Source organism: Pteropus vampyrus, unplaced genomic scaffold (genome assembly GCF_000151845.1).
Source record: "Pteropus vampyrus isolate Shadow unplaced genomic scaffold, Pvam_2.0 Scaffold102, whole genome shotgun sequence".
Classification (NCBI taxonomy): Eukaryota; Metazoa; Chordata; class Mammalia; order Chiroptera; family Pteropodidae; genus Pteropus; species Pteropus vampyrus.
In genome coordinates this window covers 2019680-2047380 of record NW_011888883.1, presented here as the reverse complement: position 1 = coordinate 2047380, position 27701 = coordinate 2019680, and the positions used below count along the sequence as shown (strand labels likewise).

The 27701-nt window shown below is 34.3% G+C and overlaps 1 protein-coding gene and 1 pseudogene across 1 annotated transcript in view; one reads left to right on the top strand and one right to left on the bottom strand.

Moving 5' to 3' along the window:
* Nucleotides 1-7165: 7165 nt before the first annotated feature.
* Nucleotides 7166-27701, bottom strand: part of ME1 (malic enzyme 1) — a 147157-nt gene continuing 126621 nt past the window's right edge. The window contains exons 10-14 of the mRNA XM_011364885.2: nt 21184-21289; nt 19707-19849; nt 16791-16964; nt 11274-11372; nt 7166-8832 (exon numbers count right to left, since the gene is read on the bottom strand). Coding sequence (XP_011363187.1) covers nt 8662-8832; nt 11274-11372; nt 16791-16964; nt 19707-19849; nt 21184-21289 — 693 coding nt within the window. The 3' untranslated portion in view covers nt 7166-8661. The remainder of the gene's footprint in view (nt 8833-11273; nt 11373-16790; nt 16965-19706; nt 19850-21183; nt 21290-27701) is intronic.
* Nucleotides 10848-27635, top strand: LOC105295282 (annotated as a pseudogene).

Here is a 27701-nt window from a genome sequence, read left to right as displayed (position 1 = left end):
GCCATCTACCTAACATGTGCCTAAACCACTCATAGAGGTTTTTTCTCTACAATTAAATAGGCAAAAGTAGCAACAGAACGATAAATAAGCTTGAACTAAAAACTGGAACAAAAAAAGATTATTTACAAAACTCAAATGAAAGGAATAAATTTTAGTTTATGAACTCTTTCCTGCTTTTGAGCTTTTTCTGAAAATTTTCAGAACCTACTTTTACGTGCCCATATAAGCATGCAGCAATTCTTTATTCCTATCAGAAATACTAATAATAGATATTACTTATGGGAGAAGTATAGGTTTTTTAGGGAAAAATATTTGATAATTCAAAGCTCAGCTACATATGTACGATAGATTGCTGGTTTTGTTTGCTCAGCTTGATATGAACACACAGCACTCTCTCATCACATCCCCCCCAAACACACACACACAGACACACACACACACACACACAACTTTGGGGAACTACTCCTTCTCTGTATGGTTTGAGAGAAGTGATTAGTATCACTGGTAGTCTCCCTTTGAGCTCCTGCTGCTTCATATGTGCCTAAACCACATGTAGAGATTAGACCTATAGTGCTGCCCTTGTTCCTGGCCTACCGAATGCTTGGGTGTTCAACTGCTCCTTGGAGCCACCCGATATCTGCCCTTTTCTTCTTGAAAGTCAGAATCAGTCTCTATTACGTGAAACCGAAGAATCCTGACACTGTATATGTACATTATATTTTAAAAAAGGTTATCTGGAAAGAATGCTCATTATAATTGTTGTAGTGTCTTTTTAAAACTCACTGAATTAAATCAGCATTTCTTCAAATGTGTTCTTGGTTTTTCGTTCCTCATTGGTCTATTATCTGTTAGGCTAAGGGCTGAGGAGACTTAATAATGGATTGAAGAATGGGTCAGATGACTTGGTAAACCGTAACACAAGGACTCTAAAACATCCCTATACTAAATCAGAAATACGTTGCCTGTGAACTTGAGTTTCCATATATGGCTGCTTACGTGACATCCATCCCTTCTGAGAACTTGAGAAGGCCCTGAGGAAGCCAATCTGAGGTCTTCACAGAACCCTTTTAAACAGGACAATTTTCATTCATTTGCTTTTACCTCAAGTAGCCTATTATAAGTTGAAAAAAACAGGTTTAATCAAAAATCCTGGTTTCATACAGAATCCTGATTTGCCTCAAAACTGAGCCCATTGGATGAATCTCCCACATAAAGTCCAAATGGTAGAACTACTCTCACAGCAGCCTGGACTAACTGGAGAGGCCTTTCTTTTTCTGAGCCCAGTAAAAGCTAGCAGCATTTGGATCACCCATAAATGACTCTGAGTAAAACACACAAAACTAAGAAGCCCACCAAACACTGAGATTCCTCCTTAGTCATAGGTAGAACAAAGTATACAATTTGTTCTTCCCTATCATGGGGACATTCCAACATGCACCAGACATTGGACCTCCACGAATTTGGCTGAGGTGTCAGACTCTTGTTGTGCTTTGGGAGTTATGTTCTTAGCTTAGCAGGTATCCAGAGAACTTAATGACACCTGTGTTCCAGGTCCTATGAGCATAGTAGCATCATCAATGTTTCAGAGCAGCATTATGCCCTATAAGATGATGAGATGATCAAGGTCTGGAATCAAGAATTATGTTCTAGCACAGAGTCAAAGAGTTAATGAAACACTGACAAAAGACAATCTGTAATATTGTGCTATAGCACAAACTGCTTCAGGGCCCACTACTTACTGGAATAAATGAAAATCAAAAAAGCCTTGGTCAAATCAGTAACTGATTTGCTCCAAGAAAGAGAACTTGTCTGACAGCAGCTGCAGTTCGGATCACCATCTGATTAGAATATTGAATATATGCTGTCATTCTTAAAGATCCATCTGTCTTTTGCACATGCTAAAGATTATGTTAATTCAAGATGTGGTAAGAATCACACCCCTGCTTATTTTAAAGCTTTTGATGGTAGGACTTATCTCTGCAGATCATTTGGTACTTCCTGCCAGAATAACCCTTTTTTACACACATCAGAGATCCAATGTGGGGATACTGACATAGAGGACAAAGAAATCAATTCTAGCTCTTCACTGGGAGAATAACAAGAGGATGGATTTATTGCTATCGCATACTTTGTTCCATAGACACAATGGTTTCAGAGACCCTAGAAATTTGTATTTGTTCAGACTGTTGCCAGATGATTTCCAAAAGGCCTAATGGTTTCCCTTCTGCAATGCAGTTATCCTAGTAAATGGAAGATTTTGGAAACATTTAGATTTCAGAATTCTTCCTCTTCAGGGTCTTTCATTCATATCTGTGCTCAGCAACTTGGTGAGAGCCATGACACTCTATTTTGGTGCTGTAGTCAGGCATTTTTGCTGTTGTTGTTATACATATCAAGTAGACCTATGTGGGTTGCCAACATATTTGATCCTAAGCCAACCTGATATCCAGCGGATATACACTGGTGTGGCTGTATCAGTTGTATATAGTGGCATCCATTTTTCTTGGCCAGTACCTGTGCTGTCCTAGTTAAATTTTTCAACATCAAATCAGGCCATGGGGCCACTAGCAAAGATGTTTTTAGACCAAACTATTCTAAGCACAGTAGATCTACTTCTATTATGATAATTGTTTCCACCGTGTCTCAGTTGTTAATTGCTGCAAAGTGCTGCTATTAAGCCTCTATCAACCCCAAGATTCTGCTCCATCCATTGAAATAGAGAGCTCATTTTAACCACAGCATTCCCACAAGCCTCTCCAGCTTACAGAGCCATTAAAATACCTTTCCTGTCCTCAACAAATATTAGCAAACCAAATTCAATAATACATGAAAAGGTTCATACACCATGATCAAGTGAGATTTATTCCTAGGATGCAAGGATGGTTCAACATCAGCAAATCAACCAATGTGATACACCACATTAACGAAATGAAGGACAAACATTTATATGATCATCTCAGTAGATGCATAAAAAGCACTGACAAAATTCAACATCCATTTATGAAAAAAACATTCAAGAAAGTGGGTACAGAGGAAACTTACATCAACATAATAAAGGCCATATATGACAGACAGCTAATATCATACTCAGTGGTAAAAAGCTGAAAGCTTTTCTTCTATGATCAGAAACAAGACAAGGATGCTCACTCTTGCCACTTTTATTCAATATAGTATTTAATGTCCTAGCCAGAGCAATTAGGCAACAAAAAGAAATAAAGGCATCCAAACTGAAAATGAAGAAGTAAAACTGCCTCTATTGGCAGATGACATAATATTATACAGAGAAAATCCTAAAGACTGCCCCCAAACTGCTAGAACTAATAAACAAATGTAGTAAAGTTACAGAATACAAAATCAATATACGAAAATCTGTTGCATTTATATACAGTAATAAACTATAAGATAAATTAAGAAACTGTCCTATTTATAATTGCATCAAAAATAATAAAATGCCTAAGAAAAATTTTAAACAAGGTGAAACACCTGTAGAGTGAAAATGATAAGACACTGATGAAAGAAAGTGAAGAAGACACAAATAAATGGAAAGCTACTCCATGCTCACCAATTGGAAGAACTAACATTAGCAATACTAATTAACTAATTATTCATTATTTACAACCCAGAGTAATCTACAGATTCAATATGATCTCTATCAAAATTCCAGTAGCATTTTTCACAGAAATAGAACAACCAATTATAAAATTTGTATAGAACCACAAAAAAACCCTGAATAGCCAAAGCAACTCTAAAATAGAACACAGTTGGGGCATCACACATCTTGATTTCAAACTATACTACAAAGCTACAGTAATCAAACAGTGGTATTGGCATAAAAAGACACACAGATCAATGGAACAGAATAGAGATCCCAGAAATAAACCCACACATATATGGTCAATTAATTTATGACAAAAGAGCCAAGAATATACAATGGGGAAAGAACGGTCTCTTTAATAAATGTTGCTGGGAAAACTAGACAGCCACATGCAAAAGAATAAAACTGGACTACTACCTTACACCACACACAAAAATTAACTCAAAACGGACTAAAGAGTTGAACGAAAAACCTGAAATCATAAAACTTCTAGAAGAAAAACATAAGCAGTAAGCTACTTGACCTAGATCTTGGCAGTGATTTTTTGGATTTGACACTGAGAGCAAAGGCAACAAAAAAAAGATAAAGAGCAAATGCAACAAAAAAAGATAAAGAAGCAGGGACTACATCAAACTGAAAAGCTCTGCATAGTAAAGGCAACCCTCAACAAAATGAAAAGACAGTCTACCAAATGGAAGAAAATATTTGCAAGTCATATATCTGATAAGGAGCTAATATCCAAAATATATAAAGAACTCATACAGCCCAATAACTGAAAAACAACCCAATTAAAAAATAGAGGACCTAAATAGACTTAAAAGAAAAGCTCTGCATAGTAAAGGCATAGTAAAGGACCTAAATAGATTTAAAAGAAAATATACAGATGGCCAACAAGTATATGAAAAGATGCTACATCACTAATCAGGGAAAAGCAAATCAAAACCACAATGAGATATCACCTCACACCTGTTAGAATAGCTATTATCAAAATGGCAAGAAATAATAAGTGTTGGCATGGATGTGAAGAAAAGGGAACCCTTTTGTACTACGATGGGCATGTAAATTGGTGGAGCCACTATGGAAAATAACATGGAGTTTCCTCAAAAATTATTAAATAGAAACTACTATATGATCCAGCAATTCTATTTCTGGGTATTTATCTGAAGAAAATGAAATACTAATTTGTACAGATATATGGGCTCCATGTTCATCGCAGCATTATTTACAATAGGCAAGACATGGAAACAAACTAAATTTCTAACAACAAACAGGTGAATAGGCATTATGGTAAGTGAAACTTACATGTGAAATCTAAAACAGACAAACAAATAAACAACATTAAGCTCATACAAACAGAGAACAGACTGGTGGTTGCCAAAGGTGGGAGGGGATATGGGGAGGACACATACATATTTCGTTATAAAATAACCATGAGATGTAATGTACAGCATGGTGACTATAGTTAACAATACTGTATCGTGTATTTGAAAGTTGCTAAATCTCAAAAGTTCTCATCACAAGAAAAAAAGTTTTGTAACTATGTATGGTGACAAATGTGAACTAGACTTATTGTGGTGATCATTTTACAATATATACAAATATTGAATCATGTTTTACATCTGAAACTAATATAATGTAACGTATTAATTATACCTCAATTTAAAAACTATGTTCGTCCCCCCACATCCCCGCTGGTAACCACTAGTCTATTGTCCATGTCCATGAGTCTGTTTGTTTGTCCTATTCGTTTGTTGCTTTTAGGTTTACATCCCACATATAACTGATAGCATGTGGTTTTCAACTTTTTCTGTCTAACTTATTTCACTTAGCATGATTATCTTAAGGTCCATCCATGTCGCAAATGGTAGTAATTCATCTCTTCTTAAGGCTGAGTAATATTCCATTGTATATATGTACCACAATAAGAGGGGGGTGGGGAGGTGGGAGGTAGATGGAGTAAAAGGGGTCAAATATGTGGTGACATTAGAGAATTAAAAATAAAAAAATAATAAAAAAATGTTTTTCATGGATGCTGTTAAGGAACCATTAGGATCAGCAGTCTGACTGCACACAACAAACGCGCTCTCCAACATTCTTATCTTTGTAACCTTCATATTCCTTTGTATTATTTCAAGGAATGTTTGCATTCTCAATTTTATTCAATGTGGGCTACTATTAAGTCTACATTTCAGGCAACTAACTGAACCAACAAGTAGAATCGCTTTCAACTGCTCAAGGCAGCACACTGAATCCAGAACCTGTGGCAAGTGTACCCCATCACTCAATCCACCCGATCCCAAATTACACTTCTTCCTCAGTACATTTTCAGAATCCTATACATTTTCCTCAGATTTTGCCAATATAAATGAGCAGTCTAGAATTCTTTCGGTGAGAGTCTTCTCCTGGGATTGCCTTCTTAATTCTATCCACTACAGATTCTCTCCATGCTGGAATCTGATATTGTGTGTACAGAGATAAGGAAAAGTAATGTGAGAGAGGCAGAAGGTAAACTGAATGAAGTCATTACAGATCTTCAAGGCAGGCAATAATGACCTCTTTAGACAGGAAGTGCTCCTGCTTTGATTAGCGAGGGAGGACATGTCAAGTGTTCTAGTTTGCCTGGGCTTGCAGGGTTTCCTGGGACACAGGACTTCAGTACTCGAACCTGAGCTATTGTTCTCCTAGTTTAGAGTGTCACAAGTCCTAAATCACAGTCCTACTGTTTCCTGGTCAATATTCTTAACTTTTATATAAGAGGCCCGTGAGGCTGTGAATGCAACTCCTGGTATAATTTGGCACCAGAAGGTTAAGTATGACCTTGGTTTTCAGTTATTTCAGCCTTACAGCTAGTAAGAGAGAAGATAGTCTTTTAGCAAAAACATAGACATTTTTCTAGTTTTCATATTGTACCTTGATCTGAGAATTTAAAATTTAAGCCTTTGAGTCTAAATTATCTCTTCCTTTATGACCCTATCTTTGTACAGCAACCAATCCATGCCACAGTCCTGTATTTCTTTACCCTTTACACTGTTTTATGGCAGCAGCCATTTATCAGCCAAAACCTTCTCGTCCTCAGATAAATCATTCCATCAAATTTTTCACCTCATGTTTGTGTTTTTGAGGTCCCAAAGATATTTGCTACAATAGTTATTAGCTTTATATTTTACCATTCATACTTAGGACTTTAATCCATCTGAAGTTTACTATTTTATACAGTGTAAGGGTAGGCTTCCAGTTTTAATTTATTCCGGGTTAATTTTCCCAATCCTTTTACTAAACACTCTATTCTTTGTTGACTGTTTTGCTTCCTTTGTAACTCATATATTCGGGAGGTCTGTCTGTGAGCTTTCCGTTCTATTCCATTGTTCTATATTTTCTAATGACTGCTGTATATGCAAATATCTGGATTTTGGAGACTAAGTATGAAAAAAATAACATAAAACAAGTTTATATTGAAATGAACTATTATAATATTTTTGAATTCATAATATCCTGTCACATGATCACCAAGACCCAGCATTATCATTTTCAAATATAACAATATTTTAAGAGAAAAAGACAATGATTTTATAAGTTTATCCATTTGCTTTCTCTATGCTTTAATAAATCTTTCGCACAGATAAATACATATAGTTAGAGTTATAAGACAACATAGAAACAGACAAGAAACAGGCATACCGGGCCTCTTCAAAATAACTTATTGAGGAAATTCTTGTCCTAATGTTAACCTTCAGAAATAACCCACCCCTTATATTCAATTATTGAAAATTTCGACTTTCAAGAAAATTATTTTAAAGTATAATTTACCTTGAACATTTTTTTAAATACATAAAATTCTCTGAATAATTCTACAAATAAATAGCAGATGTTATTGTACCTGGGCTTAAGAATATAAAATCATTTCCTTTGGTTCAATAATTAATTTCTAAAGTAAAACTTGAAGTTAAGATGAATTTCTGGGCTGAATCTACTAATGGTAATTTAAATATTTTAATAACTGACGTAAAGATAATTTCTGATAGCAGGTAAGTGGTTACAAAACTTTTTCCAAACTCAGAGGAAAATGTGTTTATTTTAACAACACAATGAGCTCTTAATTACTTGAGCCAATCAACAGGCCACTCAGGTGGGAACCAGCTTGTCTGGGAACCATATTCTTGCTCCTTACCCCGGACTTCCTTGTCCTCAGGGATTGACTCCACAGACAGCCTTTTCTCAAGGAGCTTACCTACTCTCCTCTCAGCAATTCCCATTGCTCAAGCTGTGCTGAACTGAAAGTACCTACCTCAGGACAGGAGCCAAAGTGCACAAAGGCTCCCAACAGTAGTGTGGAGCAGAAGGACAGGGCACTTAGTCAGGGGGAAAGAAAGGTGTTGTTAAAAGAGATTCTAACTGAGGCAAGGTGATAATAAGATGTAACAATGGTTAAAGGATATTAAAATCTAGGGCTGCATAAGGCATTATAAACTGCAATGATCTTTTTTAGAAATGTTAGAATTTGGTTGCACACACGCATGCACACACACACACACAACACACACACAAATACAATCTAAGATTGGAATAAAAGTACCTGAGAAGTGCTTTTCTCTAGGCAACAAAGTGTTTCTGTTTTTAGAAAAAGTGTTTCTATTTTTAGAAAAAAGTTAATCTATGCCTAAATTCATTTCTGTTTTCATTTTTTAAAGTAGATTTTTAACAAAATGGTCAACAAAAGAATTATGGGTTTTAATTTTAATCATATTAATTTATTACTAATTTTGGTCTTCCCAATAGTTCCCTATATAAAAATGATGAATTTCTCAGTAGTAGGTATAACAGCTTTTAAAGAGAACTTGGGCAAAATAAGATAGAAACCATAAATAACCAGAAAGTAAATGAAGCAAAACTGTTTAGTGTGATATTTATCCTAAAGTATATTAATGTTTTTCCATAAAATTTTAGATTTTGTTAGTAAAATTATCTTAACCTAGCATATTATAAATCATTATAAAAGATTCCAATCTTTAAAAATTACGAAAGACTTCAAGATCTCATTAATGGAGTTATAAATGTCTGCTATTAGGCTACTGGTCAAGTTTGGTCTGTATTTTCTGAGCCTCTTCAGGCCAAGAATAACAATCAGGTAGAACCTGGTCATAATCAGTGCTATACATCTGAGAACGAACAAATTCTTCCTTGTTCTGGGGTTCAGGATAAACTGTGGCTGTCTTTTCTCGGTATGCATCTTTCACAATCTAGAAATAAGAAAAGAATATTAGTTATTTTAATGAATAGAGGTGATGGTGAGCACATATTAGAAGTTTTTATTTGTTCCCCCCCTAAAAAATTTACATTTTATATCTTGTCTGTTTTAAAAAAATTAAATTGTATTATAATAAAAGCACGCATACGCAAAGACGACATAAAATGAAAATGCAATTATAAATCATATGCCAAGAGGAAAATATGATATTAGCAACAAAGGAAAGTGTGAAATGCTAGAGATTTATTCAAGTCAAGATTTCTCAGATAAGACAATGGCAAAAGTCTTGAAATGACCTGACTGAAAATGAACCTGAACTAAATATCTTAATATTTCTGCTAAGTTTGCACTCAGACATCTTGTAGTTTTAGCAATCCCTATTCTGACCACAGCCTCTAACAAATCTCTATATTTATCCCAGAGTCTCTTGACCCTGCTCACCTAATCAGCAGGACTCCATGGGCAGTTTCAATGCTCTTTCCCAGTATCACAGAATCTTTTGTTTCTGTGTCTTTGTGTTACACTTGCCATTCTAGTCCCCAGACTAGGGAATCCTCAGTGCTGGCTTTCTTCTTTCATGGCTGTCCCCTATAATCTCATACTTTTCCTAATCTTACTTGGACCTACGTAGTTGCTCTTTATGCTTTTATCCTCCTTTAAAAAACAAAACAAAACAAACGAAAAACCAAACTTCTCCTCATATTTCTAACAAGGCCATTTCAAACCTTCCTCTGTCATCTCCATTTGACTCTCATCACTCTACTGAGAAAATTCAAACTACTCAGAGAAAACTATTTCAATTTCCCTCTTCATCAAGTCAAACTATCTCCTCTTTATCTTCAAATGTCCTCTCTTCCTCTACTTTCTTGTTAAAATTAATCACTCCATCTAACTCTCTGAAGTTGATTCTTAGTCCTAATTTCCCAATTTCTGTCTATAGGCTCAGATTCTTTCATTATTCTAGGAGTAATATCTGAGGTCTTTTGTACTCCCCTGTTGTCTCTTACTTTCTTACTTTCTTCTCTAATCAGATGTTAACTCCTTTTCATTAAAATCTTCAAAGTGAACTTGAAATGATAATATGCCGTTTGGTGTATTAATAATTGAAACTAGTTAAAAACTATTAGCCACAAATTAGGAGAAAGTATGAGCACACTCTTTCATAGATAAATAACCAAGCTGATTATATTTTTTGAAGGATTATTTGGTTTTGAAGCATTTACTCTCAATTAACAAGACATAGATGATATATGAATTCTAAATTCTAAATAGTTGTTTTGATAAACTAATAGCTTCAACTTTCAACTAGGAACAATTTTGCCTCTGAGAGAATACTTGGTGATGTCTGGAAACATTTTTGGTTGTCATAACTGTGAAGAGTTACTAGTATCTAGTGGGAAAAGGCCAGGGATGCCCCTAAACATCCTACAACACCCAAGTGCTGAGGTTGATAAACCCTAGTTTAAATATATAACTACTATTATGACTAAACTATTCCACCTCAAAATGTTGAAGCCTTAATCCCCACTACCTCAGAGTGTGACTGTATTTGGAGATAGGGCCTTTAAGAGGTAATTAAGTTAAAATGAGGTCATTCCGCTGGGCCCGAACCCAGGTCGACTAGTGTCCTTATAAGAACGGTAAATTTGAACACACAAAGAGATGTGGGACGTGAATGCATGAAGAAAAGATCACATGAGGATGCAGAGAGAAGGCAGTCATCTATAAGTCAAGGACAGAAGCCTCTAAAGAAACCAGACCTGCCTACCCCTCAGTCTCAGGTTTCTAGCCTCCAGAACTGTGAGAAAATAAATTTCTGTTTTTAAGTCACCCAGTCTGTGGTATTTTGTCATGGCAGCCCTAGTAAACTAATACAACTATATTGCAAAACAAAAAGTCACTATATCTTTCATCTTAGTTACAGAAAATTTTCCTGCCTTTAGGTTCTCCCTGGCCGATTCCTTCAAAGCTCCTCTGCCACCCCAGTGCCTTCGAGTTCTTTGCCCTCATTGCTTTGCCTTCTTCTCAGTGTTATCAGTTGTGATCCTGAAGATGCCATGTCACGGAGACATGGATAAGGCAGGTTGTTCAAGGTCTAAATGTCACTCTACCACTTCTGTAATATTTTGGTGACTATCCTAAGTGCGATATAGAAAACACTAACTAAAAAAAGGTAAAGTAGAGGAAACCTAGCTGAAAGGAAATCCTAATGAATTACTTAAATTATGAGAGAGGAAAAGAATGATAGAGAAAGTAAAGATTCAGCCCAGTTCTTCTACTCCTAAGGATCAAACATGGTTCCCAAGCTCTGCCGAGGCACTGTGCTTTCTGACGTAACAAGCTGACAAAAGAAGTGGATTTTTAAGCCCTAAAAATGCATGCTTAGCAACAGAAGGAAGAAAATATAATCAGGTTAAACAAGAGTGGTTTTACCTTTGCTGCGATTTTCAGAGAAATCTCTCTAATGGTGCTCAAAGGAGGATAAAGTCGGCCCTCTTCCAAGTGTTTATCTGACACTTCCTGAGCTATAACCTTAAAAAAAAAAACAAGAAAGAAAGAAAAAATATTTATAGTTCACATCATACAATGTGGTGGTTATGAGGATAACTAAGTGAACGGTCACATATTCCGTCATGAATAGAAGCAGATCACTTTAATGTGACCATCTAATTTCGTCTCCCTCTTTTATCAATGGAAAAACTGAGCCCAAAGAGGCTTGGTGATTGATGGAATCACACAATTAGCAAAAAAGATGGGAACAGAATCTGGGTTTCTTCTTAATCCAGTTCCTTTTCTACTGTACCGTGAAATGCTAGCAGCTTTCCTATTTGATACATTAGAGGAAAGGGAGAAAGAGGAATAAGAAAGTTACAGGAGGATGATAGAAATGATGGAAAAGGAGCCTGACAGTAAAGGAGAGGAGGCATCCAAGACTGACCATGCCATTACTCCCAGCTCACAGGAGGTAGAGCAGTAGGCTGAGAAGTAGGATTTTAACTTTATGCAGATTTCAGATTACCTGAATCACCTAACTAGCATTTGCTGCCCCCAAACCACTCCCTATTTCTAAATCAAAGAGTGTATACTTAAATATTTGCTAAGAAGGTAGATCTTATGTTAAGTGTTCTTATCATAACAACGAAATATTAATAATAAAGAGGGCAGGAAAAAAACCTTTAGAAGCAGTGGATTTGTTTATGACATAAACTGTGCTAATGGTTTCACAGGTATATACTTATCTCCAAACTCATCAAGTACATAATTAAGTATGCACAACTTTTTATATGTTAATCATACCTCAATAAAGTGGTTTTAAAAAATGAAACAAATTGACGTCCTGTGCCTCCTAATGTGATGCACTAGGAGACAATTATCAGGCACACAGTGCTCCTAACAAACCACACAATTTGAATTAAATCATGAGGAAACAATCAGATAATTGAGGAACACTAAAAAACAACTGGCCTGTACTCTCTAAAATGTCAATGTCATAAAAGAAACAAAAAGATTAAAAAATTAGTCTAGAGGCTGTAAAGGTCTTTTTTTAATGGATAATGGAATTTAGACTGTACATTAGATAACTACTATCTAATGTTAAAGTTCCTTAATTGGTAATGATACATGAATCATATAAGAAAATGTCCTGAAATATTTAGGGATTAAGGGGCATATCTGTAAGTTGCTTATAAATGGTTCAACAATAAAATACTGTGTGTATGTACATTACATATTATACACATATATATAATAGTGCTGAGTTATTTATTGAAACTACTAGGGCACAGAGGTAGACTCAGCAACCTTAAAGTTCCCTCCAGCTTTAAGACTTTAAGTCTTTTAGAGGGGTGGGTCTAAACCAGTATATATAGCTGAGTTTTTATTTAATAGAACTATGAATACAGAGAGGAAGTAGAAAACCTTCTTCATTTGAGATATGCTGAATAATCAAATACTTATTTTTCAGCATCTTTAATATCTTTTAGATTTTTTAAATGAAATTATTTCTGAAATATTGTTTTGTTGCCATCAGCAAATATGAAAGACATAACATTACAGAGAAGTTAAAAAGCAGTTCCTACCCTTGACAGATATATAATTTAGTAAGATAACAAGGTACAGGAAGAAAAAGAATACTGAAAGAGATGGCCTTGTCTAAAAAATGAAATGTGAGTGTTAAGAAATCCAGAGGAACAGTAGAGGGAGCTTGAGGGTGGAATTGAAGGAAAGCTACGAGTCAAACAAACAGGAAAAGGCGTGGGCACTCCAGAAAGAAGCCAGAGTCAGACCAAATGCAGAGATGTGTGAGCTGGACTCAGTGAGCCCAAATGTCCTGATCTGGGGGAGCAGAAGATCGGTATGGAGAAATAAGGATTGGAGCACTGTTAATGCAAATTAAGTAGTTTCGGTTAAGTCCTATGGGTGACTGAGGACTTTTGTACAAGGATTTTTAGGCAGGGGTTGGGACTGGAGAAAGGCAAATTTTTACCTAGTTTCCTCTTTGGTGATGTAAGGCTAATAACAATTCCTAATTCATAGGATTAAATGAAATAAATGAATTTAAAGATTTACCACACTATTTAGTAAATGTAAGTATAAAATAAATCTTAGCTATTTCATTTAAAAAGAACAGACAGGCAGCCAGCATGGCAGAGTGGAAGTAAAATAGTTTTGGGGGTCAGATCTAGTTCTATAAAATAACAGCTTATTAGCTATTTGATGTGGAGGCAAGTTATGTAACCTATCAACTTCAAATTTTTTCAATGGTTTATATAAAATAATATGTATATTATTCCTATCACCCCTAGCACATTGCTGGTATTCAACATCATTGGTTTTTTTTTCTCCTCTAGAATGTTACACAACATCATTTTAAAGAGACTGGGGAAAGTCAGAAGATGCCTGAGTACTGGCTCATTATTTCGAAACTCTTTGCTGCTTTTGATATGCTATTGGTGACTCTAACTATATTGTTGGCTACCTTCAAATAATCTCTCTTAGTTTCATTTTGACAATGTTATGGTAACTGGATTTTCAGATGCCCAGTGACTTAAAGAATCAAAGTTTCCTCCATATGCTGTTGTCCGTGGTGATCATCTCCGGTATCTTCTGGGAGATATCAGAAAGGGGTGGGGCAAGGTTGATGAGAGGACACAAAGCAGGCAATTTAGGAGGAGTGGTGAAGATAGGAAGCCAAGGTTTGTCTCCCAGATGTGGGAAAAAGGGGAGGAGTCAGCTCCCAGGCCGCTGTACAAACCATGCTCCCACCAGGAGAGCTGACCCAGGAGAGCACTGAGTGTTCGTTCTCATCAGAGATCCAGAAGACGGTCCAGACTACCAGGAAAGCCAAAACTCTGTGTGATATAAAAGTGTCCAGGAAAAGTCTTTGGGAATGGTGCCAATCTATAAGATTTCTGATTCCATAAGATATCTAACTAGTATTTTTATATAATCTTAAGTTATTAAATTTAGAGTTGTCAAACAAAAAAAATCACCTAGATCTCCTCCATGTTACTTTTGTTAACTACAAAATATGCTCTAGACAAGAACTTTCTTCTTTTGGGGGCCTTCTAGCAGTGAGTGTCTCTGGTACTGTATTTATTCTTTCTATGATATATGACTAGTTCTATTTGTTTCAATAAGTATTTAACTTTCTGCTTTGTGCTTTTAGAATTGTGCTAGGTGCACCTGGCATTTCGAAAGAAGTACATGGAAGTCTGTTTTTTGTTTTTTTTTTTTAAAGATAAGTTATAATGTAATTACAAAGCAACACTTAACTGTTTAAAACATGAAGCTCTCAAGAGCATAATACAACTAGGAATGAAATTAAATGTCGATGTGTTTGATGAAGACAGCCATGACTAACTAAAGAGAAAGATTAAGATGAGCCCTAGTAGTCACAAAAGGATGCAAGGATGAAGTGGGACTTAATAATGACCTGAAGGATAGGCTTAGATAGGTGGGGAACAATTTTCAGAGTTTTCCAAGCAAGAAAATAGATAGAACACTTACACAGTATATATATGCATGATGAGTTTGGAGGCTTTGAGATGAGGGAGAATGAAAAGAATGTCTGGCTTCTAAGCTTTGATGCTGGCTTTGAAAGGAGGTGTCACTAATAGAAATGCAAATATTGAGGGCAAGGGAAGATGAGAAATATAATTTTACATCTTGTGTTTAAGGAAACAGCAAGGCATTTCTGTGGAAATATCCATCAGGTAACTGGAGATATAGAGATGTACAGAGATTTGACTGCATTAGAATGAAGATAATGGAAACAAGAGAATGGATTGCTCTGAAAACAAAGGAAAAGGAGAAAGAAAAAAGGACAAAAAAATAAATGCTAAAAAAAGCTCATAGTTAACAGAGACATGTAAAGGAGATAAGAAAAACAATGAGGTGGTATGAAAAACAGGAATATTGTATTGAAGCCTAAAAGAAAACCAGTGGAAAAGCTAAAAGATTTAGCCAGAGAGATTACTAGTTATGATAATAATAACTCTATTGACATCAACATATTTTATTATTTTTTCTTCAAAGTTTTTTGGTATTACTTTACCTAGACAGTAAATTGAAAGATTTTTTTTTTCATGAATTTTGTCACTAGAGGGTGCTGGAGTTATTTAGAAAACACTAGGCACTATGAATAAAAAATTGTTTTTTTTCTTATGATGGTCTGCTATAAAAGACAATGATTACATTTTCCTTAATGTAACATCTTTGAAAAGCTTCTTTAGTCAATAGCTATCTACTTATGTCTAACAGCATTTTTTGAGTTAAAGACACCCTGAGACATCAGCTGTCACGCTTTTAATGCAGTGATGAACAAGAAAGAAGCAGAATATTATAGCTTCCAGACATCTGTTCTTACAGAATGATGCCAAGTGCATTGGGATTACACTCCTTTAGATCCCATCACAAAATAAGAATCTTTGTTGATATTTTTAGAGTTCCTCCTCACAATCGAAAGAGTAGTATGTGTGTATGATGAAATATTTGAATAATCAATTGTTATTTGCTTCAGTTCAGATATCTTACAGTGGTTTAATTTTAAGAAAAGAAATTCACTCAAATTTCTTATTTATAAATTGTATCGTCTTCAAACATGATATCAACCAGGGGTACATTCTGATTGTCAAAAGCTCAAATTTTACAAATATGTGTCCAATCATTATATCATCTCTCTGAGGAACAGGGGCCAAGGGGAACTGATGGGAACATGAAGTTCATGTTACCTCTTGTGCCATACGTAATAGAGTCCTTTGTCTCTAACAGTTTTGTGTCTTTTGCCAGCATTTGTGAAATTGTGGCAGGTTAACTTCATGAGCTTACAAATAGGCTAAAACTTCAGGTCTTTCACAGTTCTCAACAGCAACTTAGTAGAGCTTCCCTAGTGGGTCTGCTCTGTGATGCTCTGAGAATCTTTCCTGAAGGCCCACACTAGAAGCCACCTCTGTCTTTTTAATGACTCTATAAAAACCTAATTCCCAGTTTTAATTTCCTTTCTGTTTAAAATACTAGAGTAGTTTGTGTTTTCTACATTAAACCTGTATGATAAACACTTCTTCAATATACTGAATCAGGCTTTTATTTTGAATCTTCAAAATGCTATTATTTAGGAAGGTTCTTAATGAAGAAATATTTACCACTTAATCTATGAATTGGAAACAAAATTTCTGTCTCATTACTGTCACAGAATTTGATTGGAAGTGTAAAGATAAAAAAAAAAAAAAGGAGTTCCAACGCTGGCTACTGAAGAATAATCTTCTTACTTGTGACTCAGTATGAACCTGCTACCCACCCCTTATTCTCCACTGAGAAATATTTTCTCTTCTTCGGCTATACCTTCTAGGGAGTGAGCTGAGATGCTAGATAAAGAAAACGTTAGACAACCTACACTGAGCTAATTTGGTATTTTTATAACCTTGGCAAACTTAGAGTATATTACAATACCTCAGCAGTAGTGAGAAAAATTTTATCTGTGATATGTCTCAATCCACATGCCACAACACCAAGAGCAACTCCAGGAAACACGTAGGAATTGTTGCCTTGGCCAGGGTATAAGGTCCGTCCATTTGGAAGAGTGACTGGATCAAAAGGACTGCCACTGGCAAAAATTGCACGTCCCTGTAACACAGACACACAATTTTAAAACAAAGTAGGATATCTTAAAATGAATGTATTGTAGCAGAACTAACCCATACGAGTATTGAAAAAGAAGTCTAATTTTTCATTAACTCTCTAATAAGTCTCAGCAAGCTTTTATCATGTTGGTAATATGTTCTGGAGGGGTGGTTATCATTCTTCTCTATCTTACTCTCTACTCCTAAGAGAAGTGTGCAAAACACAAGACACCCCAAGACCACTACTCTATTCTCTGCAGTGGTCCAATCTAAAGGCCTATCAACTGTTTCTATACAGGCTTCCAATTATAGCCTTCTGAAAATAAAAATAACAGGTTAATATTAGAGTATTAGAAAGAATGGCATTTTAGGTTAGAGTTTAGGAATCAACACATTTCAATGCAGTCACTGGAACAGATTTTATATATTTCTATATTTTTATATATTGCTATATTGCAATATTTTTATATATTTCTATATTGCAAAGAATTATATGGAAAATCATATAAGAAACAAACTCAGCAAAGTGGGATTAGAAAATAAGATGATTAAATTATCAATAATTATCAAAAACTATCTTCATTTTTTCCTTGTCTTAATATTTTGTCATTATGTTTTTGAGGAACCTCATGGATCACATGATTTAAGGTGGCATTAACGTAGGGCCTGTTAGGTGCTGCCTTCCATACTGCTGATCGAAAGAGAAGCATGTGTCTGATCAGGGAGGGTGAGGGTAGAGATAATTAAGAGCACCAAGGGCTTCTAAAATAGGAATAGAAAACCTTCAACAAATAAAGCATAGCAATCTAAGAAATGCGTTTGAAAAATCTACAGCACCAAATCTCCAAAGCATAGTTTCAATGATGATAGACTGGGTTATAACTTTCACCCTCTTACATCCAGACTCTAAATCCATTATGATATTAACAATATTAACTTATTCATTTTTAACAAATGTCACAAAATACATCTGTATAAAGGTAAAACTGTATAATATGCTTCAACCTTATTCAAAATATAAAAAAACTGAAAACAGGAGAAAAAATTTAAATTTTCATCTAAGTGTCTATAAGACACTGTTATGGTTTGCATAAAATTAGATTTTATTTTTGGACAAGTCTGAGACCTTCAGCTCTGTTTAGCAGATAAAGTGTTTTATTACAATCAACTTTCTAATGTAACTAAATTATTTTTTAATATATATTCAATATATATGTATATTTTTTATTTGATATATATATATACCTTTAAAAATTTATCTTTGAGAAAGAGACCTGCACATTATATCTACGCTTATTAATCTTCCTCCCCTCCTTCATTCCTACTCCTCCTAATCTATTGTTCTATATTCATCATATTTTATGGAGAAATGGTATTAAATACTCTTATATACATGAATTGTTAACCTGGAGAAGGAAATCTCTCCATATCATTTTTGATAAATTATAGTTTGTCATGATTCAATAATTTTTTTTTTTTTGTATTTCGTATTTTTAACCTTTCCTAATGACTTTTCTCCTGTGCCTATAGCAACGAATATTCAAATCCAATAACAGGTAGATCTTTTCTTGTTTTGTAATCCTTTGACTGAATCGGTGTTTAAATTTTCAGCCTCAAAATGACTTTCATTTTATGTATAAGAACATAAAACATTAGGCAAGATCAAGAAAGAGTTTAGGCCATTTGTACCAGGTGCATTCAAACTTAAAAACACAATATAAATTTAGCTAATTTTGTTTATGTCTATTAACTCTTGAGGCCTACTGAGATATAGAAAAACAAAACAATTATATCAACAATCCTTTATTATGGGCCTACTATATACAATGTACCATGCTAAAATTTTATTATTGTTCAGAGGTTTTTTTTTTTTCCCCTCCTTAAGGATCTAAGGACTACTGATGGGGCAAATTCCCCAATCCACAGATGAGATAAAAATTTAAATTATTCAGGACATTGAGGCTATCAGAGTAGCTCCTTGCCAAAATTTCATTAATTCTAGTAATAAGCATTTAAGTATATAATATTGATGAAATGGAGCCATCGAGCTCTGATTTGTGCACAGTAACATAATTTTGCATCATGTTTACCTTTTTTAGTTCATTTGGAATTTATTTCTAAAATAAATTCTGTAAGATCTGTATGACTCAACCACTATTTTGTTGTCATGACATTTTCAAGTCTTTGAAGGGAAAAAAGGCTCTTATCAGTCAAATATATATTAATGCAAACAAAGAATAAATAAGTCACTTTTTTGAATATAGTAAAGTATTGAAGTTTTGATGGCTCCTATCCCAGCCTGGCTGGATGTCAAAACAGCTGCCCAAATGCTCCACCCATGGCATCAAAATCCAAACCCAGGATTTAGCAAAGCAAAAATAAAATTGTGGGTTTTATACTGTGTGCTTCAACGTTTGAGAATAGCTAGTTAAAAATTATTTTAATAAGCATCTAGAATCAAGCCTTTTCCTTTTTAACTTTCGTTTAAATCTTAAATACTTCCAAATCACTTGAGAAAAATTATCAATAAGACATTATAAAGTTTATTTTGCTTTATGAAAAAAGAATATTTTTAAAACATGCTAGAAAAGGAAATAGTTCTTAACCTTTCTGACCTATTCACTTTTCTTTCAATCTTGATTGTATAATTTTTAAAAGTTAAGTAATAAAAAAGCACCTTGGAAATTTGGGGCTTAAAAAGAATCAAAATTTGATCATTAAAATATCAGTTATATTTTTTCTTTACCTTGGTTAGTTTATAGCACTGCTCTGCAGTACATTCTGCTTTGCTGGTTGGATTACTCAAAGCAAAAATAATAGGCCGTTCATTGAGGGCAGCCATTTCTTTGAGAACTTGTTCTGAGAATGCACCACCGATTGCAGCAACTCCTAATGCAGAAATGAGAAACCAGTGAATAGGACTATCAAGAAGCCCATGCCCAAAAAACATTGAGATGTCAGGTCACTTTCTAATAGACCCTAAAGAAAATATAGAATATTTGTATTAAAGTGACAAAAAAGACAAGTTTGTTAATGCCAACAAATCTATAAGTATTTACTTAAAAATCACAGATATAACATTTGACTCAAAATACACTGACCTGGTGACCAATCACTAGAAATTTTAATTACAGGCATTTATAACAGGAAATTAAAATGTGTCCAATATATATTATTTCTCTACAAAAGAATCAGTATATTTCAGTCTCTATAGCTATAAGGTAATTATGTTTTATAAACCAGTGTTAACATTTAAGACAATCATCCAATTCAATTTAAAATTGAACTATGATGTATTGAAAGAATTTTAACAGAAGAATAAAACAATTTGTATAATGAAAATGAAAAAAATGAAAGATTCCTGATAGAACATATTTTGTTAAAAAAAAAGCAATAAAGGCTTACTACAGTTCCTGTCATAGAGTATTTGTTTTCATTATGGTTATCATCATCATTCTCAATACTGTCATTTGTTTCACAAGAACTTCTAGGAATGGAGTAAGATAGAAAGTAAGGGCTGACATTATATACACACAAACAAGAGATAAAGTTTCATGACTTTGTTTTTTTTCAACTACATTAAACTTGACCAGAATAAACATTTTATGGTGCACATGCTATGTGTAAGCTGATGTATTAACTGCTATGAGCAATATAAAGATACGTGCAGTGTGGCCCCTGTCTTCAAGGAGGGTCTAGTTCATTGTATCTCAACCTTGGAACTATTAACATTTGGGGTAGAATAATTCCTTGTTGGGGGAGGGGCTTTCTTGTGCACTGTAGGATGTTGAGCAGCATCCTTAGTCTCTACTCACTAGATCGCAGTAGCCCTGACCTCCTGCTCTATTCTCAATTGTGACAACAAAAATGTCTCTAGACATTGCCAAATGTTTCCCGGGGCAGGGAGCAGGGGAGCAAAATCACTTCCATTTGAGAACCACTGTCTATCTGGAGTAATCAAGCCTGGAAAAATGCTGAATATGCCAGGTATTAACAGGTTGACAGAGTTGGCAGAAGGGACCATACACTTCAGTTTTGATCAGTAAGATAAAGAAGATAGCATGAATTTACAATTCTAGGTGTCTTGGGGTACTGTTGCTTCAGTAAATGTATAATTTTGTCAGTTCCAAAGATTAGAATTTCAAAAAGCTAAATTAAGCCTCAAAAATCAGTAGTAAAATACTAATCAGGCCAATGTGGGGTTGGGATGGGAAGAAGTTTACCTATGAGAGCAGTTGGTTTTATTTCTCGAACAATGTCTTCTAGGTTCTTCATTTCTTTATGTTCATGGGCAAATTCCCCTTTCTCTTTTGTTAAGGCACTACGTCCCTAGGTAAAGCAAATATAAAAAAATGATAAATCTGCCAAAAATATGCGCATCAATAAATTTTGAAATATTACCCATATTACCAGAATTTATGCTTAACATTTTTATGTATTACAGCTGTTCTTAAAGTCTCTTCTCCAGTTATGAGAGTATTATTTCATGCATTCTTTTAACAAATATTTATGTTTCAGAAAATGTTCTAGGCATTGGAGGTACAATAATGAACAAAATAAATTTTTTCCCTTATTTTTTATTTAATATTAAAATCTTAATTCTACAGATATTTGTAAAATACTGGCATTAACAAATGGTAATACAAAATGTTATTTAAATAAAGATATTGTTTACTAAACATTATTTGTGTTCATACAGCATAATACAGCAATGTCTTAGAATGTAGAGTTGGTTTCAGCTGCAGCACTGCCAATTTGTGAACCATTAAGAGGGGAAATTGATGCCATATTTATATCATAGTTTGATATAAATTTTCTGAATAACTTTTAGCTTTACATTTTTATTTTTAATATTTTGATTACTAATGTCCCATGTGTTATCTAGTAAACATCTAATTATAACATTTTAGTTGCAAATTTTTAAGATTTTGATTATATAATAAATCCCTGCCTAACTTTATATGGTATATGGTACTTTATGATTTATAAGTTGTTTTCACATATTTTACTTGATCCCCTCAACAATTTTGAAAAGTAGGGCAAGTATAATTAGAATTATTTTGCATGAGAAAACAGAGTTCTGAGATGTTAAGTGACTTGCCCAAGGCAGATATCAGAACTCAGTCTTTCCAATAATACACACAGTACAGCCCTGGAGAAAAAGCTTTACAAATAGCATATGACAGATTTTTTGCAAATTGTTAATCTTAAAGATAGTACAGTTTTTTTGCTAAAATTGTTATTATTTTATTTCTTTTGAAAAGTAAGACTTGAATTATTGATAACTTGAAACATATGAACCTCTCTGTACTTGTTTCATCTATAAATAAGAATAATAAAAATTTCTACCTCATAAGGTTGTTTGTGAATCGAATTAAATAATACATCTAAAGCATCCAGGACTATGTCTGAGTTCAACAAGAGCTCAATGTTAGTTGTAATTAAAATTATTGTGAAGAAGAAATAAATCATAATTCATATATTTAGGCTAGTAGACTCTTCATTTCAGATATCTTAAAACAGCACAGACATAATCAGGAGGAGACTTTGCCTTAATAAATCCTTATCTTCCAGGAAAACCAGTGACCAAACTATTAAAACCAAGTAAAAGTGTCTATACAATTTTTTAAAAATTCATAGTAATGTAAATTCTAGCATTTTTCTATATTTAAAGCTTTTTAAAATTTTCAACCAAATTCCTGCTTACTGCAATTTAAAACAATTACTTTTTGTTTAAATTCGTACCAATACCCCTGAATAATCATTTGCATCTGAAAACAGATAATGAATCACACTGTCTCCTTTTCCAAGTGAGGAACCCCAATGCCTTTAATCTGTTCTAACTGGACCCACCTTTCTTCCCAATAATCAATGAGGTGGCTTGACTCTGAACTCTCAGATGCTCTCTTGTCATCCTTTAAATACCACAGAACTAAAGACAATACTCCATCAAAGGAATAACCAATGTTGAATATGGTCAAGGAATTACCATACTTCCTAAAGCATGCTTTTAATGTTAGATTAATGCATTCTAGTTTCATGTTTTCTTCAATAACAGTAAAATATTATAATTAATCTTTACCAGTGGCTTACTTTGAAATAGAAAACAGGAACCCCACTGAAAGAATTGTAAAAGAATAGAATATTTATAAGATTTTTAAGAATATTAACAGAATAGGAATAAAAAATACTAAAATTAATTTTAAGAGGAAACATGCCACCAATTTGTTTATTTAAAAAAATGCTTAGGCTCACCAAACAATAAGATTCCACACAATCTACAGTAAAACAGCATGGCCCACAGCATAAAGTAGAATTACAAGGTGACAGTAAAGGCTTCCTGAAAGCATCTGGACGTTCCTTGTCTGAAAGACAACTGCTTCTTGTCTATTCGAATACTGAAAAACCACATGACGATGAAAATAGTGTACCCAAACTGCTTCTGGTATACAGTTCAAAATAAATTTGCATATGATCTCCATAAAAATGGAAATTCTTCATTACCAAGCCAAGAAGTAGCCTCCCCATGAGCAAATATAACAAGCAGAGAAGTCTTAGAAATGATTTTATTAGCAACCAAAATAACCAAATTCCAAGAGGTACAATATGAATTGTACTATTGCTACAAGCAACATGTAAATAAGAGGATCTAGTCTGTTTATATTGAATGTGAACCTACAAATCCATAACATGAAATAAGTTTAAAAGATGTTGAATAATCTGAAAGTGAGAGAGACATATTCTCCATTTTCTTAATTCAATGATTGAAAATATTTTCCTGTGTGCGGTGTTCCAAATTATTCAGAACAGCAGATTTAAAAAATTCTAAACATAGCAGTTTACCTTTGAACAACATGGGTCTGAACTGCGTTGGTCCACTTACATGAGAATTTCTTTCAATAAATACCCATTCTGTTTGCAGCCCACAGCTAGGAATCCATGGTTATAGAGGACCAACTGTATGTATTGTTCTATGGCCTTTTTATATAGGGACTTGAGCATCCATTTATTTTGGTATCCCTGGGGTTCCTGAAACTAACAACCCATGGATATCAAGGGACAACTAATTTTGGGGGGAGTCAAAAGTTACACTCAGATTTTCAATTGTGTAGGGGTTGGTGCCTCTAATCCTAGGGTCAGCTGTATTTTACAGTGTTGTCCTCGTAACTGTTGATTGTCGTTAATATATCATTAGTTTGTGATTTTTGTTGGCTAGGGAGATGAATAAAACAATAGCAGCAGAATGCATTCTAATAGTTAACAGCAGGTAAATATTACTTCTGAGAACTTTTAATGACATTCAGAAAAGTAAAGCTCCCCAGTTAGATCCAGACAACATCTACAAATGTTAGAGACAGAACATGGGACTAAGGCTCAGGATAGCGCATTCATTCTCATGATCTTGGGCAAGTACTTTGATATGTCTAAGAATTTTGGTTTCCCCATCTAAAAAAGTGGTTTAGATTGATGATGATGACAGTGCTGATGAAAATGAGCCAGATCTGTGATTTCCAAAGCTAGTGAGCACCAGACTCAACCTAAAGAAAAATAAATTCCTGAGCGCTGCTTCTAGATATTCTAATTCAATTCCGAGATAAGGCCCTGAAATCTTTGTGTATTTTTTTTTAAGCTTCCCAGGTAATTAGGATAATCAATCAGTTTTGAGAATCACTGTACTAAAGGACTTCCCAGACACATTTTACAACTGTATGTGACATGTTTTCAAAAAGTATAATAAAATCATGACTTCTAAAGAAGGAAAGCTACAGAATAATGTAAATTAGCAATCACAGATTTCGAGTACTGCTTTTTGGCTGACAACCTGAAATATAATGAAAAATATTTAATGTGGATTAAACTCTCTAAATTTCCTGGAATGAGAAGAAAATCATAAAGAAGATAGATAAACATTGTCTGAAAGGATAAAATGTATGCATTTAAGTGAACATCTTTTTTTTATCAGTTATCATAACAGCACTAGCAGCTCCTACCCACTGAAGCCAGAACTTGGCCAGAAGACATCCATCGAGTAAGAAATATAAATTACCTACAGCTTCACTCCCAAAGGTTTGACTCTTGGTGGTGATTTAGGAACGCTGGAAGAATACTGAAAGAAGGCCAGGAATCATGAAATGGTAGTACTAGCATTACTGAAGGGCTTTATTTGCCCAAAACAGAAGAATCAAAAGACAAAATAAGTCTCCTAAGTATTTTCTATACCATTTTCAAAGTTGATACGATATCCGGTTTACATTAAAAACTATTGGAATGTGACCTTTTCTCAATCTGGTAATATTAAGGTAACTGTTTTTACATCTTTGGACTTCTATTTTATATACCAATGGCTCATTTTTCTCCTTTTTTTCAAAAGCTAATTTGGAATACACATTCTTTATGCTAATCAATTCAGTTGGATATGGATATAAATTTGGTTTCTCTTCATGCTCCCTTTCCAGGATCCCTTGCTGAAATGCTTTCTGCTATCTTTTGGCAAAGTGTTTATAGGCACTTCTTATCTCAGAAATCCCAAATTCTATAATGTTTCTTTTTTATACATGTCTCTAATTACACCAAGTATATTTTGGATAGCTGGGAATTTCTTTTCAATGTTATGTCTTTAATCTCTGTATCACTTTATTTTGTTTTGATTCTTAGTACAGGATATAAGATACAATCATAATGAATTACTACCTTTTTAAAAGCACATATGTTCTAGTGGGCATGAGAGGATAGGCAGCAAAGAGTATCAAGATTTTGAGTTAGCATTCCAGGAGAAGTATAAAAAATTAATTATAGATTGCTAGATTACCACTAACAAATCTGTATCTTTCTACACACACAGAGACTAGAACTCTTTCATAAGTGCCTACCTTGAATCCATGGCTGCCTGGACAACTCGCCCCATTTTACTGACTTGTTTTTCTTTTTTGGTATGTCATTAGTTTACCAGAGTTGAATCTGGCCCTTCTTCGGATCTGTAGACAGGGCCTATCTAGAGCACTGTCAGAAACATTTCACTACAATACTTGAGATGCGGGTAGGTGTGCTTGTTAAAGAGTTCAGAGTTGTGTTTTGCCTCAGTATAGATTAAAAGATAAATGATATGACAAAAGTATTTACCATGTTAGAGCATAACAAGGGGTACAGGATGTCATAGTTTAAGATAATAGGTGGTTAATCCCATCAATATTTAATTTCATGTTGTTAAGAATTAATATACATAATTTTCTAACTGTCTAAAAAACTCATGTTCATAATCTTTTGTCTCTGCTCTTTTTAATACATACATATACATTGATCATACTCTATATGAAATGAAAAAGAGAGGAAAAAAATCAAGCCAGATACTTTTCACCAAGTTTCAAAGTCTCTTAGCAGTTAAAAATCTTTTTTTAGACCACAGTGGACGAAATGTATTAACTATCAATCAAGATGGTGATAGCATCACTGGCTGAAACTCTGATAATATCCCAGAGAAAAGGAAAACTTTTTTTATAATGGAGTTTTAAGATCAAGACCTAAAGAATAAGCTCTCGGGAAGGAAATAAAAATGCTGTCAAAACTACTTTTACAACATATAAAATACTTTTATTCACTAACTCTTTCTATAGAAACATTTAACTATAAAGCAAAACAAAATTTAAATAAAATAATCCAAAACAATTATTTAAAACAGAACAAAATAAAACTAAAATCAAAACAAAATTCTATAGTCTTACTCTGGGTTAAATGAAGTCAATCCTTTATGATATCCATTAAACACTCTACTTTTTATTTTGAATTTTCTGTCTTAGCATTGATTTGGTTTATCAGTGAAAGCAAGAATGTATTTACTTAAAGAAAACATTAAGTCTGAATTGGTTTGTTTTGTGGCTTCACATTCCAAATCATCATCGTGAAATGCAAATACTAGTCATGCTGGCAATGTTCCTTTTTCATCCCTTCTTTACTGTCTTTACTCTCCCTCTAATTTTCATTTTGGGAGGATTTCTTTTAAATGAAATATCAGTTTGTTCATATTAAAATGTATTAATATTAGTTGGCTACACAGATGTCAATTTTCTTGCTATAAAATACTAAACTAAAGCTCTTTCTCTTCAACTAGGCAGCCAAGCAGTCTCCCCAGCAAATGCAGAGATGCAAATCTTCGTGAAGACACTGATGGGCAAGACCATTACACACAAGGTCGAGCCCAGTAACACCACTGATAACGTCAAAGCTAAAATCCGAGACAAGGAAGGCATCCCACATGACCTGCAGTGTCTGATTTTTGCGGGCAAACAGCTGGAGGACAATCGCACTCTCTCAGACTACAACATTCAGAAAGAGTCCACTCTGCACTTGGTGCTTCGTCTGGGGGTGGATTCATCTAGCCCTCCCTCCACTAGCTCGCCCAGAAGTACAACTGCGACAAGACGAGCTGCCGCAAGTGTTACTCCCGCCTGCATCTTTGTGCTGCCAGCTGCTGCAAGTGCAGCCACACCAACAACCTACACCCCAAGAAGAAGGTCAAATAAGGCCCCTCCATCACCTCCTCAGTCCACAAGGCAGCCACCTGCCCAAACCCCTTGGCCTGGGGGCCTCAATAAAGTTTCCCTTTCTTTGGAAAAAAACAAAAAACAAAACCCTAAGATATTTAAGTATTATCAGGGAACAAATAATTTTAATCAACCTTATTGATATTGATGAATTATTTAAAATATTGTATTTATAGCATAAACTCATTCTGTTAAACATATGG